General features: G+C 39.8%; 1 protein-coding gene across 9 annotated transcripts in view; it reads left to right on the top strand.

The window, feature by feature from the left end:
- The window catches only part of TP63 (tumor protein p63), a 247525-nt gene extending 234413 nt beyond the window's left edge, over positions 1-13112 (top strand). For 4 of the 9 annotated variants that reach the window (XM_043874974.1, XM_043874972.1, XM_043874973.1 and 1 more), the window contains 4 exons: positions 2887-3044; positions 5412-5556; positions 6887-6980; positions 9925-13112. In XM_043874974.1, coding sequence (XP_043730909.1) covers positions 2887-3044; positions 5412-5556; positions 6887-6980; positions 9925-10221 — 694 coding nt within the window. In that variant the 3' untranslated portion in view covers positions 10222-13112. The remainder of the gene's footprint in view (positions 1-2886; positions 3045-5411; positions 5557-6886; positions 6981-9924) is intronic. The other 5 variants (XM_043874978.1, XM_043874981.1, XM_043874982.1 and 2 more) reach the window with 3 other exon arrangements.
- The last annotated feature ends 8631 nt before the right edge of the window (positions 13113-21743 follow it).

A 21743-nucleotide genomic window follows, 5' to 3' on the forward strand; every position in this document is an offset into this window, starting at 1 on the left:
CAAAGTATTGGAGTTTCAGCTTCAGCATCGGTCCTTCCAGTGAACACCCAGGACTGATCTCCTTAGTGGTGGACATTAATGCTTGAAGCAATGTTTCCATTAGTTCTTGCTTTACATATGACTGACTGGGGAGGGTAGGAGGGATAAGTAGACATTTCTTTAGGTTACAGAGGACCAGTCTGCCTCTGGAGTCTGGGCAACCTGGCATCTTTGTTACTTTGTGGTGGGTAAAGATAAAGGAAGAAGCACCTAGTGAAGTTTCTCTTGGTCACCCTGCCCTGAGCTTTCTTGCACTTCAGTATGAACTTAACAAATATTCCTGGGTATATTCAAACGTGCTGACTCATGCAGGGCTTCTCCACAGGGGTGGAGCAGACCTGGGGATACCTAGGACTCCCTTTACTACATCCTTTGTTCCGTGCTTTGTCTCAGCCTCCTGGGTTTCTTTCACTACTTCACCTACATCTTGATTATGTAACCTATTGCACTGTCTTACTTCTGGGAAAGTGCCACAGAATGAAAGGAAATGCTTTGGATTAGGAGAAGAGCCCTCTCAGCTCATCATTTAGAGCCATGTATGACTTGGGCCCATTTTTTCTGAGTCTTATATTTACCCATCTGTACAATAGGCATTATTGTTTCTGCCAATGTACCTGCCATCCCATATCCATGTAAGACTCATTCAGAAAATGGATAAAGGAGAGCTTGGTAACCTGAACAATCTTACAATTGGGAGAGTTTATTATATAAATGCCTGTTTATACAACAAGGATCTAAACTTGTCTTCTTGAGGAGGGCTAAAGTGAGAAATCAGTACCCTCCCGCTTTAAGGCAGCGATTGTAAAATGCAACTGAATTGTCAATTGCACATTGAATGTTGTGTTCATTTATGCAAATATAGCCTATTATTTGAATTCCTCTGGCCAAGGCTGTTCAGTGATATGGAATGGAGGCTTCTATGTTTTGTGTAATTATGGAGGATGCAGAGTGGCAGCTTTGAAGTCCAAGCCTAGCCCTACTGTAGCACTCAGTTGTTAGAACCACTTGTTATTTTTTCAGACATTATTATACCATGCTTGTTTGGAACTTGGATTCATGTACAGAGCCTTCTAAATCTGACACACACACAAACAAAACTTGACAATACAAGTTTGTATGGCTCCAGCAGGGAGGAGACAAATAGGAACAAAATAGTTCATCTTATTTGAAAAGTGTCATAGGGGAGGTTTTCCCCTTTTACATGCTCAGCCCAATCTTCATTTTATGGGCACAGATTACTCACTGTAAGTGTCTGATAGTGTCTGATAGTGTGTACAAGTCTTCCTCATCTTATCTTGTTCAGTTATCACCATAGCTCTACAAGGTTGGTTGGATTATAATCACCATATATCCTCTATTCTATGAGCTTCTCAGAGATGAGATAATTTCTTATGAGTTTCCCCATGTCTAGCATCTAACTCATGCAGTAAGTATATATATATATATACATATATATATATATATATATAGTTTACAAACATTTTAGTTTTCTGTTGAGGGATGTTTACTGTCTTGCACAGGGACCTATAGCTTTCTAATATATGATGAAGGAAGACTCAAGTCTTGAATTTCTGACTCCATATCCCCTAATTCTGGTAGAAATCATTAGTTCTATATTCAAAGTCAGGAGTGGCAGCTGAATAGGGAATATCATATATAATATAATACATAGTGCTATGTACATTCTCAGTCCCTGCAGTTCTGTCTGACTCTGTGACACCACGGACCATAGCCCACCAGGCTCCTCTGTCCATGGGATTTTTCCCAGCAAGAATACTAGAGTGGGTTGCCATGCCCGCCTCCAGGGGATCTTCCTGACCCAGAGGCTGAACCCGTCTTCTGTATCTCCTGCATTGCAGGTGGATTCTTTGCCACTGCGCCACCAGGGAAGCCATCATACATAGTAGGACAAACCAGTTCTAGTTAGTTTGCAAATCAAAGTAATGCTGAATGGAAAACTGCGTTTCTTCTTCCCTTTCTAAGAGACGCAGATTTGATCTCTCAATGGAGAAGATCCCCTGGAGTAGGAAATGGCAACCCACTCCAGTATTCTTGCCTGAAAAATCCTGTGGATAGAGGAACCTGGCAGGCTACAGTTTATGGGGTCATATACAGTCGAACAGAACTGATCATGTGCACAAACACACACACACACACACTCTCACACACAGACATACACACACTGACACACACACACGCCCCAGAGACTTGTGGAAGCTTAACAGAACAATTGTTTGGACACTCAGATTCCCTCTGTGTAGAGAGGCTCTTGGTATTCTGATGGGATCCCTCATGGCCCAGGAACAGCTAAGCTGAGAAAGCATGTTTCCGTGTTGAGGCCTCTGCACGATGGCTGCCAAATACCCTGTTTGATTGGCTTTATGGTTACTTTCTGCATATCCCAAATGGCCAAGCAAGCTCCAGCTACAGGTGAAACACCTCAGCCACAATTTTAGCTCACCATCTCCATGTCTTTCATAAGCCTTTTGGTCTTCAATCAGTTCTTTTCCCTTTTCGATTTTCACATTGAGAGGGATGAAGAAAACAAAAGGGGGAAAAGAAGATGCAATGATTTCCCCTCTCACAAAGGAGATGCTTTAGGAAGATACTCATCTCTGTCCTGTAGTCACGTAGGAAACATACGATATGATGATAGCCTTGTGATCCCTGCCAAGGCAGGAGAGGTTCTCAAATGCAAACAGAGATAAGTTCCTGTCATTGCTCTGGAGGAATATTTTTACACCTATATAGTTAGGGCCATGTTTTAATCTGAGACCTGTTGGAAATGACCGGTCTCCACTCCTCAGCATCCTGTGCTTACCATCCTTCCCGTGTTTGTGTTCCCAGGACCTCGATGCAGTCTCAGTCTTCCTACGGTAACAGCTCCCCACCTCTGAACAAAATGAACAGCATGAACAAGCTGCCTTCCGTGAGCCAGCTTATCAACCCTCAGCAGCGCAACGCCCTCACTCCCACCACCATTCCTGATGGCATGGGAGCCAACAGTAAGAGCATCTCCCTTGAGCTGCAGCTGGAGAACCAGCAGGGCTAGTGTAGGGGAAGACTCTGCTCTGGGATCGGGGAAGGCTTGCTCTGAAGCTGTATGGGAGTCACAGAGAGACAGGACAGATTGAAGCTGAGTGGCTTAAATTTCTCTTGGGCAAAGTTGTCTCACTTTTAAGATCTGTGACTCATTGCAGAGCACATTGGTAGAGATGGAGAAAGCTGTTCCTTTAGTAGGGACTAGGATATCTGTGGAAAGAACAGTCTGCTTCCTGCCAACTTGGATGGGGACCCACCTTCTACAGTCTTTGAGATTGTCAGTAGGAAACATGGCCAACTTGTTGGAAGCAGCATAGTGTGGTGGACTTAAAATCTAGAGAAACATATTATAGTCTGGACTCCATTGCAATATCAGCTGTTTAACTCTGGACAAGTCACCTCTCTGATCTAATGCTCAGTTTTCCATTCATAAAATTATCACTCTGCACACTTAACAGTTTATCGGTCTGTGACTCCACACTTTTGGTCTTCTCAAATCATCCCCTTCATCCCATACACAGTTATTAAAGAATCAACATAGGAAAAGGAGCCTCCCTTTTATTTACTCACACACAGATTCCTCATATCAACTAAGTATAACTATAAGAGAAAATGTGTGAATTGAGCCTGGAAATGGATGCTGATCGGTGCATAGCTTTGCTGTAAATATAATTAGCTTGTCCACTAGAACTTAATCTAACAGAGTGGATATCCAAACTTGAAAGAAAAAAAAAAAAAAAGATAGCAAACATGCAGTGAGATGGCAAAAATACAGAAGGGTTACAAAGCCTAAATACATCTATGTGTCTTGTAATCACCCTCATAAAGCAGTGCCTCAGTCTTATCCTAGAAATCCTCATGTTTTTGATCAATCCTTCAAATATGCATTTCACTGTTGCCTTGAAGAGATTGGGTTTTCTTTTTTTTTTTTTTAACTTTTTATTTTGTATTGGAGTATAGCTGATTAACAGCGTTGTGACAGTTTCAGCAAAGGGACTCAGCTACACATATACATGTACCCATTCTCCTCCAAACTCTGCTCCCATCCAGGCAGGGAGGCTCGGATTGTGACTCTCTCTGGTTCTGATAGCACCTGTTCAGACTGTTTTGACATCAGAGGTATATGAGGTTTGGTTCCTTGGTATGGCAATGCAGACATTAAAGCCAGACCACTCTCTCACTAGTGACAAATACATCCTAAGACTAAACCTGACCCCTCAATAGGTCTACTACTTTGGCAATAAAAGGGGAAGGAACCATTTATTATTATTATTATTATTTTGCTTTCTCTCTGATGAGATCTTAGAGTCCTCAACTTTTTTTTGAGATGACAAAACAGTGATAGTGGTAATGATCCTTCACATTTGTGTAACAGTTTGCATTCTTTTCTCCTTATTTATGCTTAATAATTTTCCTCTGGTGGCATCAGGAAAGTCAGAGGGGAACTGATGAGACATTCTTGGCCTGTGCGCTCTAGCTGACTAGCTGGTGGTAGAGGCCTTACCCCTTGGGTAAACTACAGTTCACTAAAATAGAAGCAAATTACCTTCATCTTTTTGTGGACATGTTATTTTTTTTGCTTTATATTCTTTTATACCTAAAACAAAATCTGTTTCATAATTATTATTGGTATTGAGCTTTTCTTCTCTATGAGTGTTTACAGTTTGTTCTTTAGTAAGAAACCAGTCCAAGTTGGTGTTGTTCCCAAACATAATCCTGAAATAGGCCAGAAAAAAAGAGCTAGGGTCTTTCATTGCCTCCTTCCTTCTGAGACACTTGGTTCCCTACAAATATTGCAGTGAATTCTCTCATTCCCAAACCAGTATCCCAAAGGGCCCTTTCTCATTCACGGATTTGTTCATTTGTTTGCATAACTTAAGTTTCCTGGGTGTCTGCTCTATGCCAGGCACTGTGCTTGGGTCTCTGGGGAACCAGACATGTATCAGGTCTAATCTCCATGCTTAAAGAGATTAGCCTAGTGAAGGAGGCAGAAATATAACTCAGGAAGGCAGATACAAGGAGAACTGTATTAACATCAGGAGCAGCAAGTATTAGAAGGAGACAGAGCAGTAGAAGTAGAAAACAGAATGGGAAGAGATTGTTCTAAGAGTATGTCCCATGGTCAAGAAGTATGTCATTAGTTTGGAGTTTGGTAGCTCTTCTGTTCAGTGAGATGTAAGGTGCTTAGAGGGGTGTAGGGAGAGATAAGACTGGAAGGGAAGGCTGGTAGATTAGGCCCTTGGTAACGTTAAACCAGGTGAGATGGACCACTAGGATGCTGGTATGTGATAACAGCAGTAACCCTCTCTGTTCCTCCTGCTTCTGTTCAGTTCCTATGATGGGCACCCACATGCCAATGGCTGGAGACATGAATGGACTCAGCCCCACCCAGGCCCTCCCTCCCCCACTCTCCATGCCATCCACCTCCCACTGCACCCCCCCACCTCCGTACCCCACAGATTGCAGCCTTGTCAGGTGAGTCCACAGCATATCCCCTGGGGGCCTGTCCTAAGCATCTCTGGGTGGTGGAGGGCGGACACTGTCAAAGTTAATAGCACAGCTGGAAAGAAAGCAAGCAACCCTGTGGTTCAAGTTCAGTTATCTCTAATCTATGGAGTCATCAGTAGTATTTAATCAAAGCAACCATAATAATCAACATGGGAAAAAGTGAAAATGTGAGTTTATAGGCATATAAGTGTTCATGCCTGTTTTCTCCGTCTTCACTTACTCCCTTACTTCTCCATCATATTTTTACAGTCAGTTGTGACCTTTAAATTGGTGCTCAGGGCTGGGGTTCCCAAAAGGGCAGTCAACTTGCTATCTTGCTCCCTTTCCTGCTCTCTAGGCCTCATAGCTCTCAACCACCATGGGATCATTATTTTGAAGCTGATGTCCATCAAAAAGTTTGAATGTTAGCAAAAATGACAGGGACTCTCAAGAAGCCAGTGGCCTCTTCTGCTTTGTCATATGAGAAAGAGGGACATTCCAGGAAAGGGAGTTCAGATAGCCAGAAGGAAGAAAGCTGTGAAACCTAGAAATTTGTTTCCAGCAGAGACAAGCGTAGGTGTCCAAATCTCATGCCTGTTGCCTATCATCTGCTCGCGCTTCATGTGCAGAAGGACTTTTTCACTTGACTGCTGGAATAACAGGTGTTGGTTCCCACGTGACTGATGCCGCAGCATTAGCAGTGTCAGTCAGAAAGATGGCCAAGGGCATGGCTCATCCCATCCAGTATCTGGCTCTATGATGATTGTGGTACCATTGATCTGAGACTAGGAAAGAAAAGAAGGGGATCTGCATTTTGAAGAGGACATAAATCAGAAAGTGTTGATGACTTCACAGTATGGTGGCCTACAATTTTTCCTTAGCCACATAAACCATTCTCAGAAACCTCAGATACAAACAATCAAAGTGATCAAAGTGGAGATGCTATTTTTGAAGTGAAGGGCCAGGAGGCAAGAGGGCTGAAAACCTGAGCACTGGACTCCTTCCTTTCACCCCCTGCAATGGCTCCTATGGCACTGATATGCAACCCCTGGATCTCCACTCATTCACCATGAAAAATCTCTGCTCCACAGAAATCCTTAAGCAGTTGACTTTAATCTCTGTAGATCTAAATTAAAGTTTATGTCACTAATCATCCCGAAACCTCCAATCCAAGGCCCCACATATATTTTATCTACCCCTAGTCTCTTCTGTAGGGCATCCCAGGGAAAAATGTTGGGTTTTCCTTTATCTTGCCAATGCAGTTGGGGTGAACTTTCTTTTTCTGTTTCCTCCTTCCTCTTCCCTCCGCCCTCTGCAGTTTCTTAGCAAGGTTGGGCTGTTCATCATGTCTGGACTATTTCACGACCCAGGGGCTGACCACCATCTATCAGATTGAGCATTACTCCATGGATGTAAGTAACTGTTAGACTTTTCTCTTGAGTTTTATTTCTTAATTTCCTCCCTCTGGTGACATCCACCTTGTAATTGAATCCCCTCTGTTTTTGTCTATCCCCAATCCTCAATTTTGATGAAGCCCATAACCATATTAGAAAGATCCCCAGACCTCCACATCTACATTTGAGAAGCTCAGGACTCAGCCATCCTCAGCTAGTCTGATCAGTCAGCAGTCTTCTATTACGTGCATACTATGTGCAGAGTAGGAGAAAGATCTGATACCCACCTTCAAAGAATATATGATCTCTGAAGAGTTCAGAGGACTTTCTAGAAGTTCTCATTAATTGATGTAAGATCCCAGGGAGGAGAGCAGGAAGCTGGTGATGTTATTCTCACTTTAAAACATGGGGGGACAACAGTATAGTCATTTGGCTGGATTAGTTGATGTCAGAACCAGGAATAGAACACTGAGGTGTAAGCTTCTAGCCTTTCACCCTATTAAGTGAACTTTTCTGCCTTTCCTTAAAATAGGACATGATAGAGGATTGAGCTGTGTCTCAATAAGAACCATATGTTTGTTCATGATCAAATCTACCAGAATAGGGTCCAGGCATCCCTGACCACTGGGAAAGATCACTGGGTATGAGTTCAAGTCCCAGTCATTCTTTTTAGTGGTGATAAGAACATGGTATAATCACTTTGCTTCTCTGGGTCTCAGTTAATCAAATTGGGTTCAAAATCACTGCCTTCTGGCTTTGATAGCCTTTAGAGCAACCTGGATGGGAGGGAACTTATTCTTGCTTCTACAGTCCCTCTTGAACTACTGCTCACGTGGGTGGGAGCTCATTTCGTTCTGGTTTACAGCAATCTGGTTTTTCTCCCAGGCTACGCTATATGCTGCTCTGTTTGGGGTCCACTCTCCTCCCTTCTAGCTTCCAGAGGGCCCTTGGGCTGGTGGAAGAAGATATTCTCTGCCTCTGCTGCTGCTTCTGTAGTTGAGACCTTTTTTTGCCCCCCTCCTTGAGCACCGATGCCAGAGAGAGCCCTGCAGTGTAAGAACACCCCTGCCCTGTGGTAATGAGCATATGCTGCACTGCCCCTATGCCCGCCCTTCTTCACCCCTCAACCACCCCTGGCTGCTGCTCCCTAATGGAAGAAATTACAAGTAAAAGCCACAAAGAAAGCTTTAGGAATACATTCCAACAGGTTTCCAAGAACTTCACAATGATGTCCATCCATTGAAGGCAGTTTGACACAAGTCATTGTGTTAACGCTGTGTTTGAGAACCTTACATGATGGAACAGGAACTTTGTCCCTTCCTTATATTTTTAAAGTTTTGTCCTCTACTTACTCACTTGTCCCCAATGGGGGCTGTGTCAGGATGCCTCTTTGGTTGTTAGGATCTGCCGATGTTCTCCGCAAGTCCATCTCTACTGGTGTTAGTTAGGTCCTGGGCCAGGCTGTAGGCCACAGCTATCCCACCCATCAGGATAAGTTCAGATCTATCCAGAAAGTAATGCAGTTCAATTGAGCCTAGTTTACAAAGAGTTTTGGATTTATTTGGGGTTTTAGAAGCATACAGAGGTATGCTCACTTATCTATTTGTGGACTAACTTCTTTATAATGTATTCTCCTGCTAGAATAGGAAATTAGAGTATTCATACTGCTCATTTCCAAATTAAGAAATATTGGGAGGCTATCTAATTTCTGCTTCCTCACTTCAGCTTCTTCCTGTTCATCACTGGAAATAGACACTTCCTTTTCAGCTTGTCTCTCAATACCAGTCTTAGTTACTTCACATACTTCCCTGGAAATAATATGATTAAATTTCACTGTTTTTATAAGTATTCCCTCAAGATGCAAGAATGGGTTAATCATGGTATAACATAGTAATAATACAGATGACTGAGATTTACATAGTGTGCTTTATAATTTGCAATATACTTTCATATCCACATTTGCATATGAGTCCACATTATATGTTGACCTTAAAAGGACTTGTATCCCACTTGTCAATGAAGAAACTGAGGCCAGTAGGAAATAAATGACTTGATGGAGGTCTAGAGCTAGTCAGTGACAGAATAAGAACTTCTGCCAAGGTCTTCTGATGCCAAGCACAATGTTCTTTCTACCTACCATGCTGCTCCATAAAAAAATGTCAACCATGACTAAAACAGGCTAATGAAGAACTAATGCAGATAAACAAAGATGCTACCATAGTTAGTTAAGATCAATCATCTTTGTAATGCCTTCTGCCCCCATCCATAGAGTGTGGACACTTACTCTGTGTTTTGATACCCTGATTTATCCAAACACCAAAAGATCTTTCAACCATTAGGACAGTGATAGGTTCAGAGGCTGTCCTGAGTTCCCAGTTCATTCACTTAATTGTATAATTTTAGATTTATCAACCTCTCTGACCTTTAGCTTTTCTGTCTATAAAATAGGCATAATAATAATGACCACAAATTTTAGCATTAAATAGGATGGTGAATAAAAAATGATTAATTGAATGCCTGGCATATCGAAAGTATTCAGTATCTGTTAGTAATCTTTTTTTTTTTTTTTTTCTATCTCCTTCTATGAGAAGTGGTAGCATTCTATTATCTTTCTTCTAGTGATTGTAGATTTGAGAGTTGCCAGCTTCCTTTACCTGGTGTTTTTGTTTGAGGATTTTTGTTCTGTGATCTAAGTATTACCTCTATTTTACCAATGAGGAAACAGAAACCAATAGAGCTTAAATATAATACTCTACAAGAAGAGATGACACCTCAAGGCTATATCTTTGTGCTTAGTTACGTATATCTCAAAGATTCATAAAGAGCTGATTTTATTGTCGAATTTAGAGTTCAATAAATGCAGGTCAATTAAAGCCAAGCATTGGGGAACCAAATGGTGTGAACTAAATGTCAATTTGTCTCTTTGTCCTAATTCTCCTGGATTCACTTCCCTATTGCGCAGGATTTGGCAAGTCTAAAAATACCTGAGCAATTCCGACATGTCATCTGGAAAGGCATCCTGGACCACCGGCAGCTCCACGACTTCTCCTCCCCTCCCCACCTCCTGCGGACCCCAAGTGGCGCCTCCACAGTCAGCGTGGGCTCCAGTGAGACCCGGGGTGAGCGTGTCATTGACGCTGTCCGCTTCACCCTCCGCCAGACCATCTCCTTCCCACCCCGAGATGAGTGGAATGATTTCAACTTTGACATGGATGCTCGGCGCAACAAGCAACAGCGTATCAAAGAAGAGGGCGAGTGAGCTGGGCGTTGTGGTGCAGGCTCTTCCCATTTTCCCATCTGCCTACCCTCTATGCCCCCTACCCCCACAAGGCACTACTGCTTAACCAGCCAAGCCTTCTCCCTAGCTCCTCTCCTTCCTCTTTTCAGTCTGGTTTCTTAAGGGAAGGAGAAGTAAGAGGCTACGTTTTACCTAATGTCTGACCTGGCGCCTGATTCTTTCTGGCTTTAAGCCTTCAGCTCCCTTGTTTGCAGGACCGAAATTGTCATGGCTATGCAGAAGTGAGCAAAAAAGCAGTGGGTGTCTCCTTAAGCGGCAGAGAGCTCTCATTGACTTTTGTAAAGCATTTTCACTCTTATAGTCTAAGACTATACATATAAATATATAAATATACAGTATATATTTTTGGGTGGGGGCATCGAGTATTGCTTAAAATGTAATTTAAAGGAAAAAAATGGAGTTGCACTTATCACCTTTTTTTTTTTCTAATTTACTTGCTTTGGATTGCTTACCTATAGGCCTTCTCTCAAAGTCAGCCATGAATGGTAGTAGGTATCTAGATCTTGATAGTTTTTGTGAGTGACAATGACATGTAGGTACCTTCAGTTCTTTTGATGCTAAACACATGTTACATCCAACCTTTGCTTAGATCTATTTGTTATTATGTGGGTGAGACTGGATACCTATGTATGCGATTCTCTATGTTGGTGTATTTTATGCTACTGATATCCCTACTACTGATGGTGTTTGCCTTTGGGGTGATATAGTTCAATTACCAGAAAAAGTCCATGTTTACACTGTCACTCACCAGAGGAAAAGAAATATCCTCCCTTGCTTTTGGTTGGGATTGGGGAATGTGAATAGTGGCCAAAATCCTTAAAAAGTCACTGCAGCCAATTCAGTAGCACCTGTCACCACGTGTCCTGGTATATCAACAATCTCCTCATGTTTAGTGCCAGACACACCTTAACTCTCAGTATTTATTGGCAAAGCATTAGCTGCTAGTACAAAAGCTTGAAAACTAAATTTCACAACTAGATTGATTAACTCAATTACACATTTGCTACCCTTGTTTAAGGTTAGCAAATTAAGGTTGATTTGATTGGGATGAATGCACCTGTCTAGTTCTTACAGTCAACCTTTAATATGTAGTAAGAGTATCCAGGAAAAACAGGAATCTTACAGACATTGCATCTCCTCTAAATAGTAAGAGATCTCAGTAAACCATGAATTGAAGCACTTGGAAGACTTTTTGAAACATAAATAGTATTATTTGGTAAATATTTCCTCCAGTGACCCTCACATTCTATAAAATTCTGCATATAAAGGCTTGGTGATCTTTCTCTCTTCAAGGTTTAAAATAGGGGTATTGATTTGGAAAATGTAAAATTATGAGATCAGTTTTCCTGTAGTGTCAGTTTTATCACTACATCACTTAACTTTTTGAATAATATTAGTTTCATTTAGTTTGAAAGTAACTGTGAGAGCCCAACTTCCCGTCCATCTCTCTTCTGGACTGTGCATGTGCATAAAAATATCCCAACAGATCAGAGGGTAAGCTTTCCATTGGAGATGTTGCTTGAACCGCATAAGCAGAGACTTGTCTTCAGATTAAAAAAAAAAAGTTTAAATGGAGATATTCCTATACATCTTTTAGAAACATACTTCATAGCAGATACTTTTTTTTCAAACCACAAAACCAAGTATTTTGTATATATTGCTAATGAGCTCTAAAAGCCTACTGTGCATTTCGGTAAAGGGCTATCATTGCACATAAGCATCCAATTTTATTTTAAAGTGCAAAAGGGCTAATGTGGCTCAAAAATATATGAGTTTCATCTGAAAAGTGTATATATATTTTGCGTGTGAAATTGCATACTTTGTGTTTTATTATCTTTCTCTTCTTGGGATAGTGGGTTTTCCAGAACCACCATTGAGATTTTTTTTTATTATTATTATTGTTTTTGTATTTTCATGGAAACACCATTTAGTGAAACTACAATGTCAAATAAAAAAAAAAACGCCATTACTGTAAGATGGGGGGAAGGGAAAGTTGTTTTTTTATTATTTTTTTTTTAAATTTTGTATGTTAAAGAGAGTGAGTCCTTGATTTCAAAGTCTTATTGTGCATAAATGGTAATAAGCACTGCTAATATGTGGAACAAGCATGCAGGTTTGAAAGCCTATTAATGGGAAGAATGAAAGCCGTGCCTTCGCAATGCTAGAAGGACAAATGGCTTCCTGGACTGTCCTGAGTGTTTGAATAAACATAGGGCATCTGAGCTATCTCAGCACTATTTGGGTAGCACTAAGGACTCAAATTCCTGTACTGTACATCATGGGTTTGGCATGAGCCAAAGTGAGGCACAACTTCTGGCCTCTCACATCCTGGTTGAAATTTAACGTTTTTTGAGTGTATGAGTAACTAGCATAAGGGGAGAAAGAATATTAAGGACAGAAAAGGGGGCATGGGCTTAATGGAGTTCTAATGTGGCCTCATTATAGTACAGTTGGCTGAAGAATGGATACATTTTTGTTTCAAGTTGATTAGAAATGGAAATGGAGAATACAACTTTCTTCATTAAATCCATTTACCTTTTGTTTTCTTGATATTCCCCTAAAATACAGTATGTGGGGTGTTGAATGTTTAAGGGTTGCATTTTTTATTATTTTTATAATTGTGAAAAATTAAGTCAATGCCAAATGTTTTATATGCTTTATTAATGTTTTTGAAAGTTTGTTTTTTTTTTCTTATAGATGTGATGCTTTTTTTTTTTTTTAAGTTTCAGTTGCTTGTCTTTTGGAATTTGGGGCAATGGGCTTTGGATGAGCCAGAGGCAAATCCACAAGCCACTTATGTTTGCCAGGACATGCAATAAAATTAAAAAATAAATAAAACTTGCATTGAGAAATGGTGTTGATGTATGCATCTGTCTGTCTGCCTACCTGTCTGGCCTTTGACCTTATTTTTATTGAGGTAGAGGAAAAGATGCCAAGGATCCCCAAGAAACATTAGAGAGATTCAAATATTGACACTTAACAAAAAATAAAAACCAGGAGGTGGCTCATGTGGTAAAGAGTTTGCCTGCCATGCAGGAGACCTGGGTTCAATCCCTGAGTCAGGAAGATCCCTTGGAGAAGGGAATGGCAACCCACTCCAGTATTCTTGCCTAGAGAATTCCATGGACAGAGGAGCCTGGTGGATCATAGTCCATGGGGTTACAGAGTCTGACACAACTGAGTAATTCACACTACACTACTACACTTACGTACCTGCCTTGGCACATGAGACACTCACAGATGTAATATGTTATTTGATTGAGGTCAGAATGAGTTTGCTTTGGAACAGGGACTAGACTTCAGATATTCCTAATGTCTAATTTAGTGACCTTTCCATGGTGCTCAGCAAGGACTTCCTCTGGACTACAGGCTGGGATGCAGATGGCCCTGACTGTATGTGAGAACAGCATTGCAGTTGGTGGGCTATGGTCTGGGCATGCTTCCCTTTAAATTGTTAAATATCACCTTTTAGTTATATACATTGATTCCGCTGATAAAATATCTCCTATCAAAATGGTTTAATGGTTTTATTTTAAATAAGTTTGTCCATTTTTGGACTAATATTAGATGTCATGAAAAAAGTTTAACATCTTAGGTTTATAAACAGCTTTATAGAGTAACATATATAATATACAATATTTATATATATATTGTTTCCCTGGTGGCTCAGACGGTAAAGAAACCACCTGCAAAGTGGGAGACCTGTGTTCAATCCCTGGGTTGGGAAGATCCCTTGGAGGAGGGCATGGCAACCCACTCCAGTATTCCTGCCTGGAGAATCCCCATGGACAGAGGAGCCTGATGGGCTACAGTCCATGGGGTCGCAAAGATGTCTGAGTGACTAAGCACACAATATTTTTCTATTTATAGATGTAATCACATTATGAATAGATGCATCCCTATAGGTAAGGCTGTTTCAGCTTAAATTAGGGGTACTGAAAGACTCCAATTCTTATTTTTTAAAATTCAAATGTTAGATCCCCTAAAATGTTAGGGTTAAGATAATGGCTGCCAGAAAAAGAAGAAAGAGCAGTGAACATGGTTAATCCTTAATATACTATTAAGGCACTTTGGACTCAGTTGTCATTTGTTTCTTTGTTTGAGCAGTTCTAACCATTTGTATGGATTGGTACTCATGACTCTATTCTCTTTTAGAGGTCTTCTGAAATGCATAGAAAAAATTTAACACTTTTTTAAAAGAAGTTTAGGTTCATAACAAAATTGAGAGCAAAGTACAGAGATCCCCTTGGACTCTACAGATTGATGATTTATCAACCCCCCTCACCAGAGTGCTACACCTGTTACAACTGAGAAAATGACATCAGTACATCATTATCACCCAAAGTCTGCAGTTTACATTAGAGTTCACTTTTGTGTAGTACAGCCTATGATGACGTGTCCACCATTATGATATAATAATATGCAGTTTCACCGCCCTAAAAGTCCCCTGTGTTTCACCTATTCATGTCTCCCTCCCCAAAACTCAAATAGCAACTTTTACTGTCCAGCAAATTTTTAAAAATTGTCTCCATAATTTTGCCTTTTTAAGAATGTCATGTAGCTAGAATCATACAGTGTATAGTCTTTTCCCAGTGGGCTTCTTTCACTTAGTAATATACATACATTTAAATTTCCTCCGTGTCTTTATGGCTTAATAGCTCATTTCATTTTAGCACTGAATAATATTCTATAGTCTGGACATACCAGTTTATTTGTTCATTTCCTGTTGAAAGACATTTTGGTTGCTTCCAAATGTTGACAAATATGTATGAAGCTGCTATGGACACCTGAGTGCAAGTTTTCACGTGGACATAAGTTGTCAACTCCTTTGGGAAAATACCAAAGAGTGTGATTGCTGAATTGTATGATAAGAGTATGTTTAATTTTATAAGAAACTGCCCAGTTGTACTCAAAGTGCTGTACCTTCTATCAGGAATGAATGACAGTTCCCGTTGTTCCATATCCTCACCAGCATTTGGTGTTATTAGTGTCCTGGATTTTGGCCATTCTAAAAGGTGCATAGTGATATCTCAGTGTTTTAATTTACACTTCCTTAATGACCTAAGTGGAGCATCTTTTCATACATTTATTTTTCATTTCTCTGTTGTGAGATGTCTATTAAGGTGTTTGGCTAATTTTTTCATCAGTCTGTTTGTTCTTTTAACTTTGAACTCTTAAGAATTCTGAAACTACTTTTTCAAAAAGAATAAACTGTGTATAGTGTAGTTATTGAAGTGCTTGTTATACCCTTTCATAAATCTCAAGTGTATTAGTTATTAGTTATTTATTAGTAATAACTAAAATATTAGTTATTTTTCCATATTTGATACACTGTCTCTTTTTATCATTCTAGAAATTACTTTATCCTAACATCAATTCAATGATCAAAAATGCAATGACCACAGTTTTTAAAAAGGAAAAATGGTGGAACTGTCTGACATGATGCTGTCTAATATGGTATCTAATAGGTACTTAAAATGCGGGTATTCAAAACTGAGAAGTGCTATAAATGCAGGTGGCATGTTATATTTCAGAGACTTAGAATAAAAGGTAAATAATATAAAATAGTTCACCGATCATTTTAATATAGATATGTGTTAAAAGATGCTACAGGTTATAAAGTCTACTACTAAAATTAATTTTACCTCTCTTTATATTGTATGTGCCTACTAGAAAGCTTAAATTTATGTAATTATCCAGTTTTCTGGGGTTTCCCAGGTGGTACAGTGGTAAAGAAAGTCTGCCAATGCAGGAGATGCAAGAGACAAAGGTTTGATTCCCTGGGTCGGGAAGATTCCTTGGAGTAAGAAATGGCCACCCACTTCAGTACTCTTTCCTAGAAAATTTCATGGACAGAGGAGCCTGGCAGGCCATGGGGTCATAGAGTTGGACACAATTGAGTGACTGAGCATGCACACACCAGTTTTCTCACCGTATCGCTCAAAACTGTTGCATCATCTTTCAAGAACATAGAATAATATGAAAGACATTGATCTTTGTAGTCTTTTAGTTTTCTTTATAAGAATTCAAAACTTTAAAAAATTTTCTCCCCATAATGTCCAAGAGATTAAAATTGAAAGTAAGATGTTTCAAAATGATTAAATCAGAAGATGACTAGAAAGAGACAATGCCACTTTGGACTCTAATGATAATAGTGAAATGAATTGTCTAAGTTAAATCTCAGACTGAGTCTTTGTGTGATGATATCATAGATAAAGTTTCTCATATAAAAGACACAATGGTTGAGCAATATGGTTCTGAGGATGGTAAAGGATATATGGTACTCTTATATAGTTAATTGTTAAACAGGCAAAATTCATTATGTAAATTTGGGGAACAAGAACCTGACCATTCTAATTTCCTATAAGGACATGTGACAGTATTCTTTAGCTCTAATGATTATTGTAACCAAAATTTACCCAAGTTGCTTCACAAGTGGAAAAATACTAAAGGTAGGTATGTATCAAAGGTAAATTGGAAGACTCTAAATACTATAGAAATTTAGTTCATTGGATTGATCATTCTAATTGGTATTTATAAATGTGAAAATAAAAATATATTCGAGCAAAGAATATGGTAATCCTCTCTTCAACAAAATAATAAGCCATCAAATGTTATAACCTTTTTAAAACATTGTAAATTATGATGAAAATACAAGATGAACAATCTCTGATAAGTAATGATAGGATGCATCAAAGATGTGAAGCTTTCCGAGTGTCTCAGTGCTAAAGAATCCACTCGTTAATACAGGAGAGGTGTATGTAATCCCTGGGTCAGAAAGATCCCCCTGGAGGAGGAAATGACTACCCATTCCAGTATTCTTTCCTGGAGAACCCCATGGACAGGGGAGCCTGGAGGGCTGTAGTCGATAGTTTCACAGAGTCGGACACGACTGAGCATGCACACATCAGAGATGTATTTGAAATCAGTATATATAGGATGGTTATGTCCCAGGTTGCAATGATAGTTCATGAACAGTTAATTGCATTCAGAGGATATTTCTCATTTTGTGTATATGTACCCTCAAAAATCATAAAAACAAATAACAAAATTTTAGATTTACTATATTTAAATTCGTATTATTTCTGATGATATTTTTCCTTCTTTACTCTTCTGTATTATATAAAATTAATAGAATATTTAAAAAAGAAACTAGATGCAGATAATAATGGATATTGACTTTTTCCCTGTTACACTGTTATTAGAATAACTTAACAACATAGAACACCAAAGACTTACTGTTGATCAAATATGCTTGAATTATCTAAAATTTGCATAGAACTTCTGAGTTCCAGAGACTTTATTTCTGTGTTTTAGTGTACCATTGAAAGTTTCTAGAAAGTAACCCAGGGATTCTAGTTGATATGCAAGACACTGCTGGCAGCAGAATAAAAGTACGAAATGAAGAGTTGTACATGTGTGGCGGGATATACATTGGAGCCTTCTTAACTTAGAAATCTTGAGACAGACACCCACAGACTAGCAGGAGACAGTATTCAGTCTCCTTTCAACAATTCTCTTTTCACATTCCACAGTTCTCTGACAGTTCTCCAGTTCTTTCCACCTCCACCTTTGGCACGGTTCTCTTACTAGAGAACTTAATAGAGAGAAATTACTAGTAAACTGAACATAGGATACTTCTAGCCTTGAGCATAGATTTCCTAACAGCTTCTTTGTAACTATGAAGGCCTTAGTGTTTATTATTGGTTTATTATTATTTTTCTGAACTCAATTAACACTTTTTTTTTTCCCAGTGCTTCGGGCTTATTCCAAAAAATGGTTATGCAGATGAATACATTTTCAGGGAAATACAAAGAAGCAGAGTGGAAAGACCACTGAACTGAAATCTGATGACTGTGGGCCCAATGCTTAATTTTCTGCACCTCAGTTTCAGCATCTTGAAATGAGGAGTGTGAACCTCTAACTTGTTCATATTTTAGTAACTTCCTTTAGGAGAGAGCTGAAAGATGGCATAAAACAGCTCTGTTAATACTGATATGATTGCTTCCCTGGTGGCTTGGCAGTAAAGAATCTGCCTGACAATGCAGGAGATACAATTTCAATCCCTGAATCAGGAAGATCCCCTGCAGAAGGTAATGGCTACCCACTCCAGTATTCTTGCCTGGGAAATCCCATGGACAGAGCAGCCTGACGAGCTACAGTCCACGGGGTTGCAAAAGAGTCAGACATAGTGACTGAACAATACAGATGTGAGGTTGTAGCTTTAAGACAAATTAGAGTCTTAAAACTCAAAAAAATTTTTATATACATATATAGTATATATTTTTTCAGATAAAAGTAGTTAATTAAAGTTGTGCTTTTAGGATCATTGTTGGGTGTGTGCTTGAAATTTATGAGATTTGTAACTCCTCACACTAATCCTGAATCTATGTGCCAAGTGGGTGGCAAGTACTGGCAGGTAAATTTCTCCTTTGTGATTCTGATCAAAATTCTAAGCCTAAGACCTTGGAGGTACAGCATTTAGTAATTTAAGTAAAAGTTAGAATGCTCTTGCTGTTTTTGTTCAGTCGCTAAGTCATATCTGACTTTTTGCTACCCCATGGACTGCAGGCTACCAGGCTCCTCTGTCCATGGGTTTTTTTTCAGGCAAGAATACTGCAGTGGGTTGCCATTTCCTTCTCTATGGGATCTTCCTGGACCAGGGATCAAATCCATGTCTCTTGTACCTGCTGCATTGCAGACAGATTCTTTACCACTGAGCCACTTGGGAAGCCCAAATGTTAAATACAGAGTCAAATTTAGATGGGAAGAAATTTCTAGCAAAAAGAGCTTGACTTAGAGAACATATAGTAAATGAAGAGTTTTATGGCACTTTAATTCATCTGACATTTGTTCCATAATTTGGGGAGCACCACAATTTTATCTGTAAAAGAAGTTATGATAATTTTGAATAATGGTTTTATATTCCTAAACTCTAGGCACTGTCTTCTACAAGTTGATCATTCTGCCCTACCATTTTTTAGCTAAGTTTGCATTAGTTGTATCCAATTTTTCGTGAACCTACTAATACCTTCCTAATACTACTCTGTTCCATTAACGAGTAAAAAATAGAAGAAGTGCTTGTAAGCCCTCACAATATCTAGGGTGCAGGAACACTGAAATTTAAAATGAGAGTAAAAGGAGAAAGAACATGAAGATCAACCCATTGTCAGATTCTGGGCATTGAAATGAAAAGAAATTCTGCTGTGTCATTCCACAGGGCCTCCTGCCAAATGCATTTTAGATATGTTCAGAATGTTTGCTCTCAAGAGTTCTAGAATTACCATGGCATAAAACTATATTATATTTGGTATATTCTAACAAATCTTGGTGCTCATAAATATCCAACAGGTTATAAAAGAATGTTTTAAGAAATTAGCTTTTGTGAATCTCACTCAGGCATGAGAGGCCAAGCCCTAGGAAAAATATTTCTAATGCATAGTGTTCATAACGATTATTGGGCCACTAGGAGGTGTGTGGGTGTATGGATGCGTGTGCACATGTTTGTTTGTTGTCTTTTTTTTTTCTTTTTCTACTTTTAGGATATGGGTATTTCAATGTCCTTTTCACTTGCCTTTTGCTTTTTTTTTTTTGGAACATTCCCATTTCCCTGCCTGTTCCCTTCTCTTTTTTTTCTACTAGAGATCACCACATTGTATTCTATTCTCTACTCAAACTTGATGTCCTAGGTAAGTGGTAATTCCCTCTATGATGGACAGGGCACCAGGGTTGTTTGCATATAGTCAGGAGTTCTAAGTCATTCTTTGAAGGTAGTGGCTTGCTACTTCATTCTTATTGACCCCCTCCCTCAGACTCCTGATACCTTCAAGAGTCACATGCAGGGCAAGAAGTCACGTCTAATGGTAGTCTCACGCAGGCTCAGCAGAAGGCATCATACTATCCCATGGCTGGCTGGCATTCAATCAGGATCTGGCAATCAATGGGTGCTCTGTCTTCTCAGATACTGCCCTTCTTTTTCCCTCTTATAATATCCGATTAATGAGAACAGAACGTAGCTTGGCTGCCTCTCCCCTCCATCTTTCATCTCCTCAATCTCATTACTTCTTGTCCTGGGGTATAATACCACAGTCTTTCCTCATCATCACAGCCTCTGTAACACTTTGACCTCTCTTGATGAGGGTAGCAGCAGTGGTGAGTATCTGCCTCTCTCCCATGATTGTAATGCATCCTTTCCTTCCCTGAGGAAAAAAGTTCCCCTGTCTCTTGGCTGAAAGATTATTTTCTTATGAACCCCACTCCAATTATTTCTGTGGTGCTCTTGTGTAATACCAGGCTCTTCTCCTCATGTTGAATGGGTCAGTGGATTCACGGTGAGAAAACAGAAGTGGTAAATTTTGTTAAGGTGTGAGAATCTGATGAAGCTGGCTGAGCTCAGCAAAAGTCTGTGCAGAGGTGGCACGTAGGCTTGGTGCTATGAAGGCTTCCTTTGTGCTTCCCATTTAAAGGGCTGCTCAGCTTCCCTTCCTACTTTCTGGTCTGTGCTAGGCACTGTGGGAAATTCATGGTTGAGAAGGACACAGCACTATGTTCTTAGAAGTGGAGACCAAAAGGGACTTAAGAATGATCAAGCTAAGTTTCTCATTTTATGGAGCAGGAAACTGAAGTCCAGGCAGGAAATAGGACTATCCAGGATCTCACAACAGGGCTGCATCCAACTAGCCAATAGCAAGGAAGAACCAGGAGGTCCCAACCTCCCCTTCCCACTTTCAGTGCCACGTGGCCCAATGAACGTCTACTTTGAAGAGGTCTCTTTTCCATACCACAGCAAAGCCCTTGTTCTTTTTTTTTTTTGATTGGAGTATAATTTGCTTTACAGGCTTCCCTTGTGGTTCAGCTGGTAAAGAATCTGCCTGCAATGTGGGAGACCTGAGTTTGATCCCTGGATTGGGAAGATCCCCTGGAGAAGGGAAAAGCTACCCATTGCAGTATTCTGGCCTGGAGAATTCCATGGACTGTATAGTCCAAGGGGTTGCAAAGAGTCAGACACGACTAAGCAACTTTCACTTTTATAGTTGCTTTACAATGTTGTGTTAGTTTCTGCTGTAGAGCAAAGTGAATCAGCTACATATACACATGTATCCCTGCTTCCTTGGATTTCCTCCCCATTAGGTCACCACAGGGCATCAAGTAGAGTCCCCTGTTCTATGCAGTAGGTTCTCATTAGCCATCCACTTTATTTATTATAGTGCATATATGTCAATCCCAATCTCCCAGCTCATTCCACCCCTGCTTTCCCCACTTGGTGTCCATACATTTCTTCTCTATGTCTGTCTCTATTTCTGCTTTGCAAATAGGTTCATCTGTACAACTTTTCTAGAATCTACTTATTCTTTCATTACTTTCTCAATGGAATGTGGCAATTAATATTTTGGGTGCTACTTCCAGTAGATCTTTCTCTAGTTTTCTACTTGCTTTACTATTTCCCCACGCTTATACTTTTGTTTGGCCATCAATTCTCCTGA

Source organism: Cervus elaphus, chromosome 19, assembly GCF_910594005.1.
Source record: "Cervus elaphus chromosome 19, mCerEla1.1, whole genome shotgun sequence".
NCBI classification, from domain to species: domain Eukaryota; kingdom Metazoa; phylum Chordata; class Mammalia; order Artiodactyla; family Cervidae; genus Cervus; species Cervus elaphus.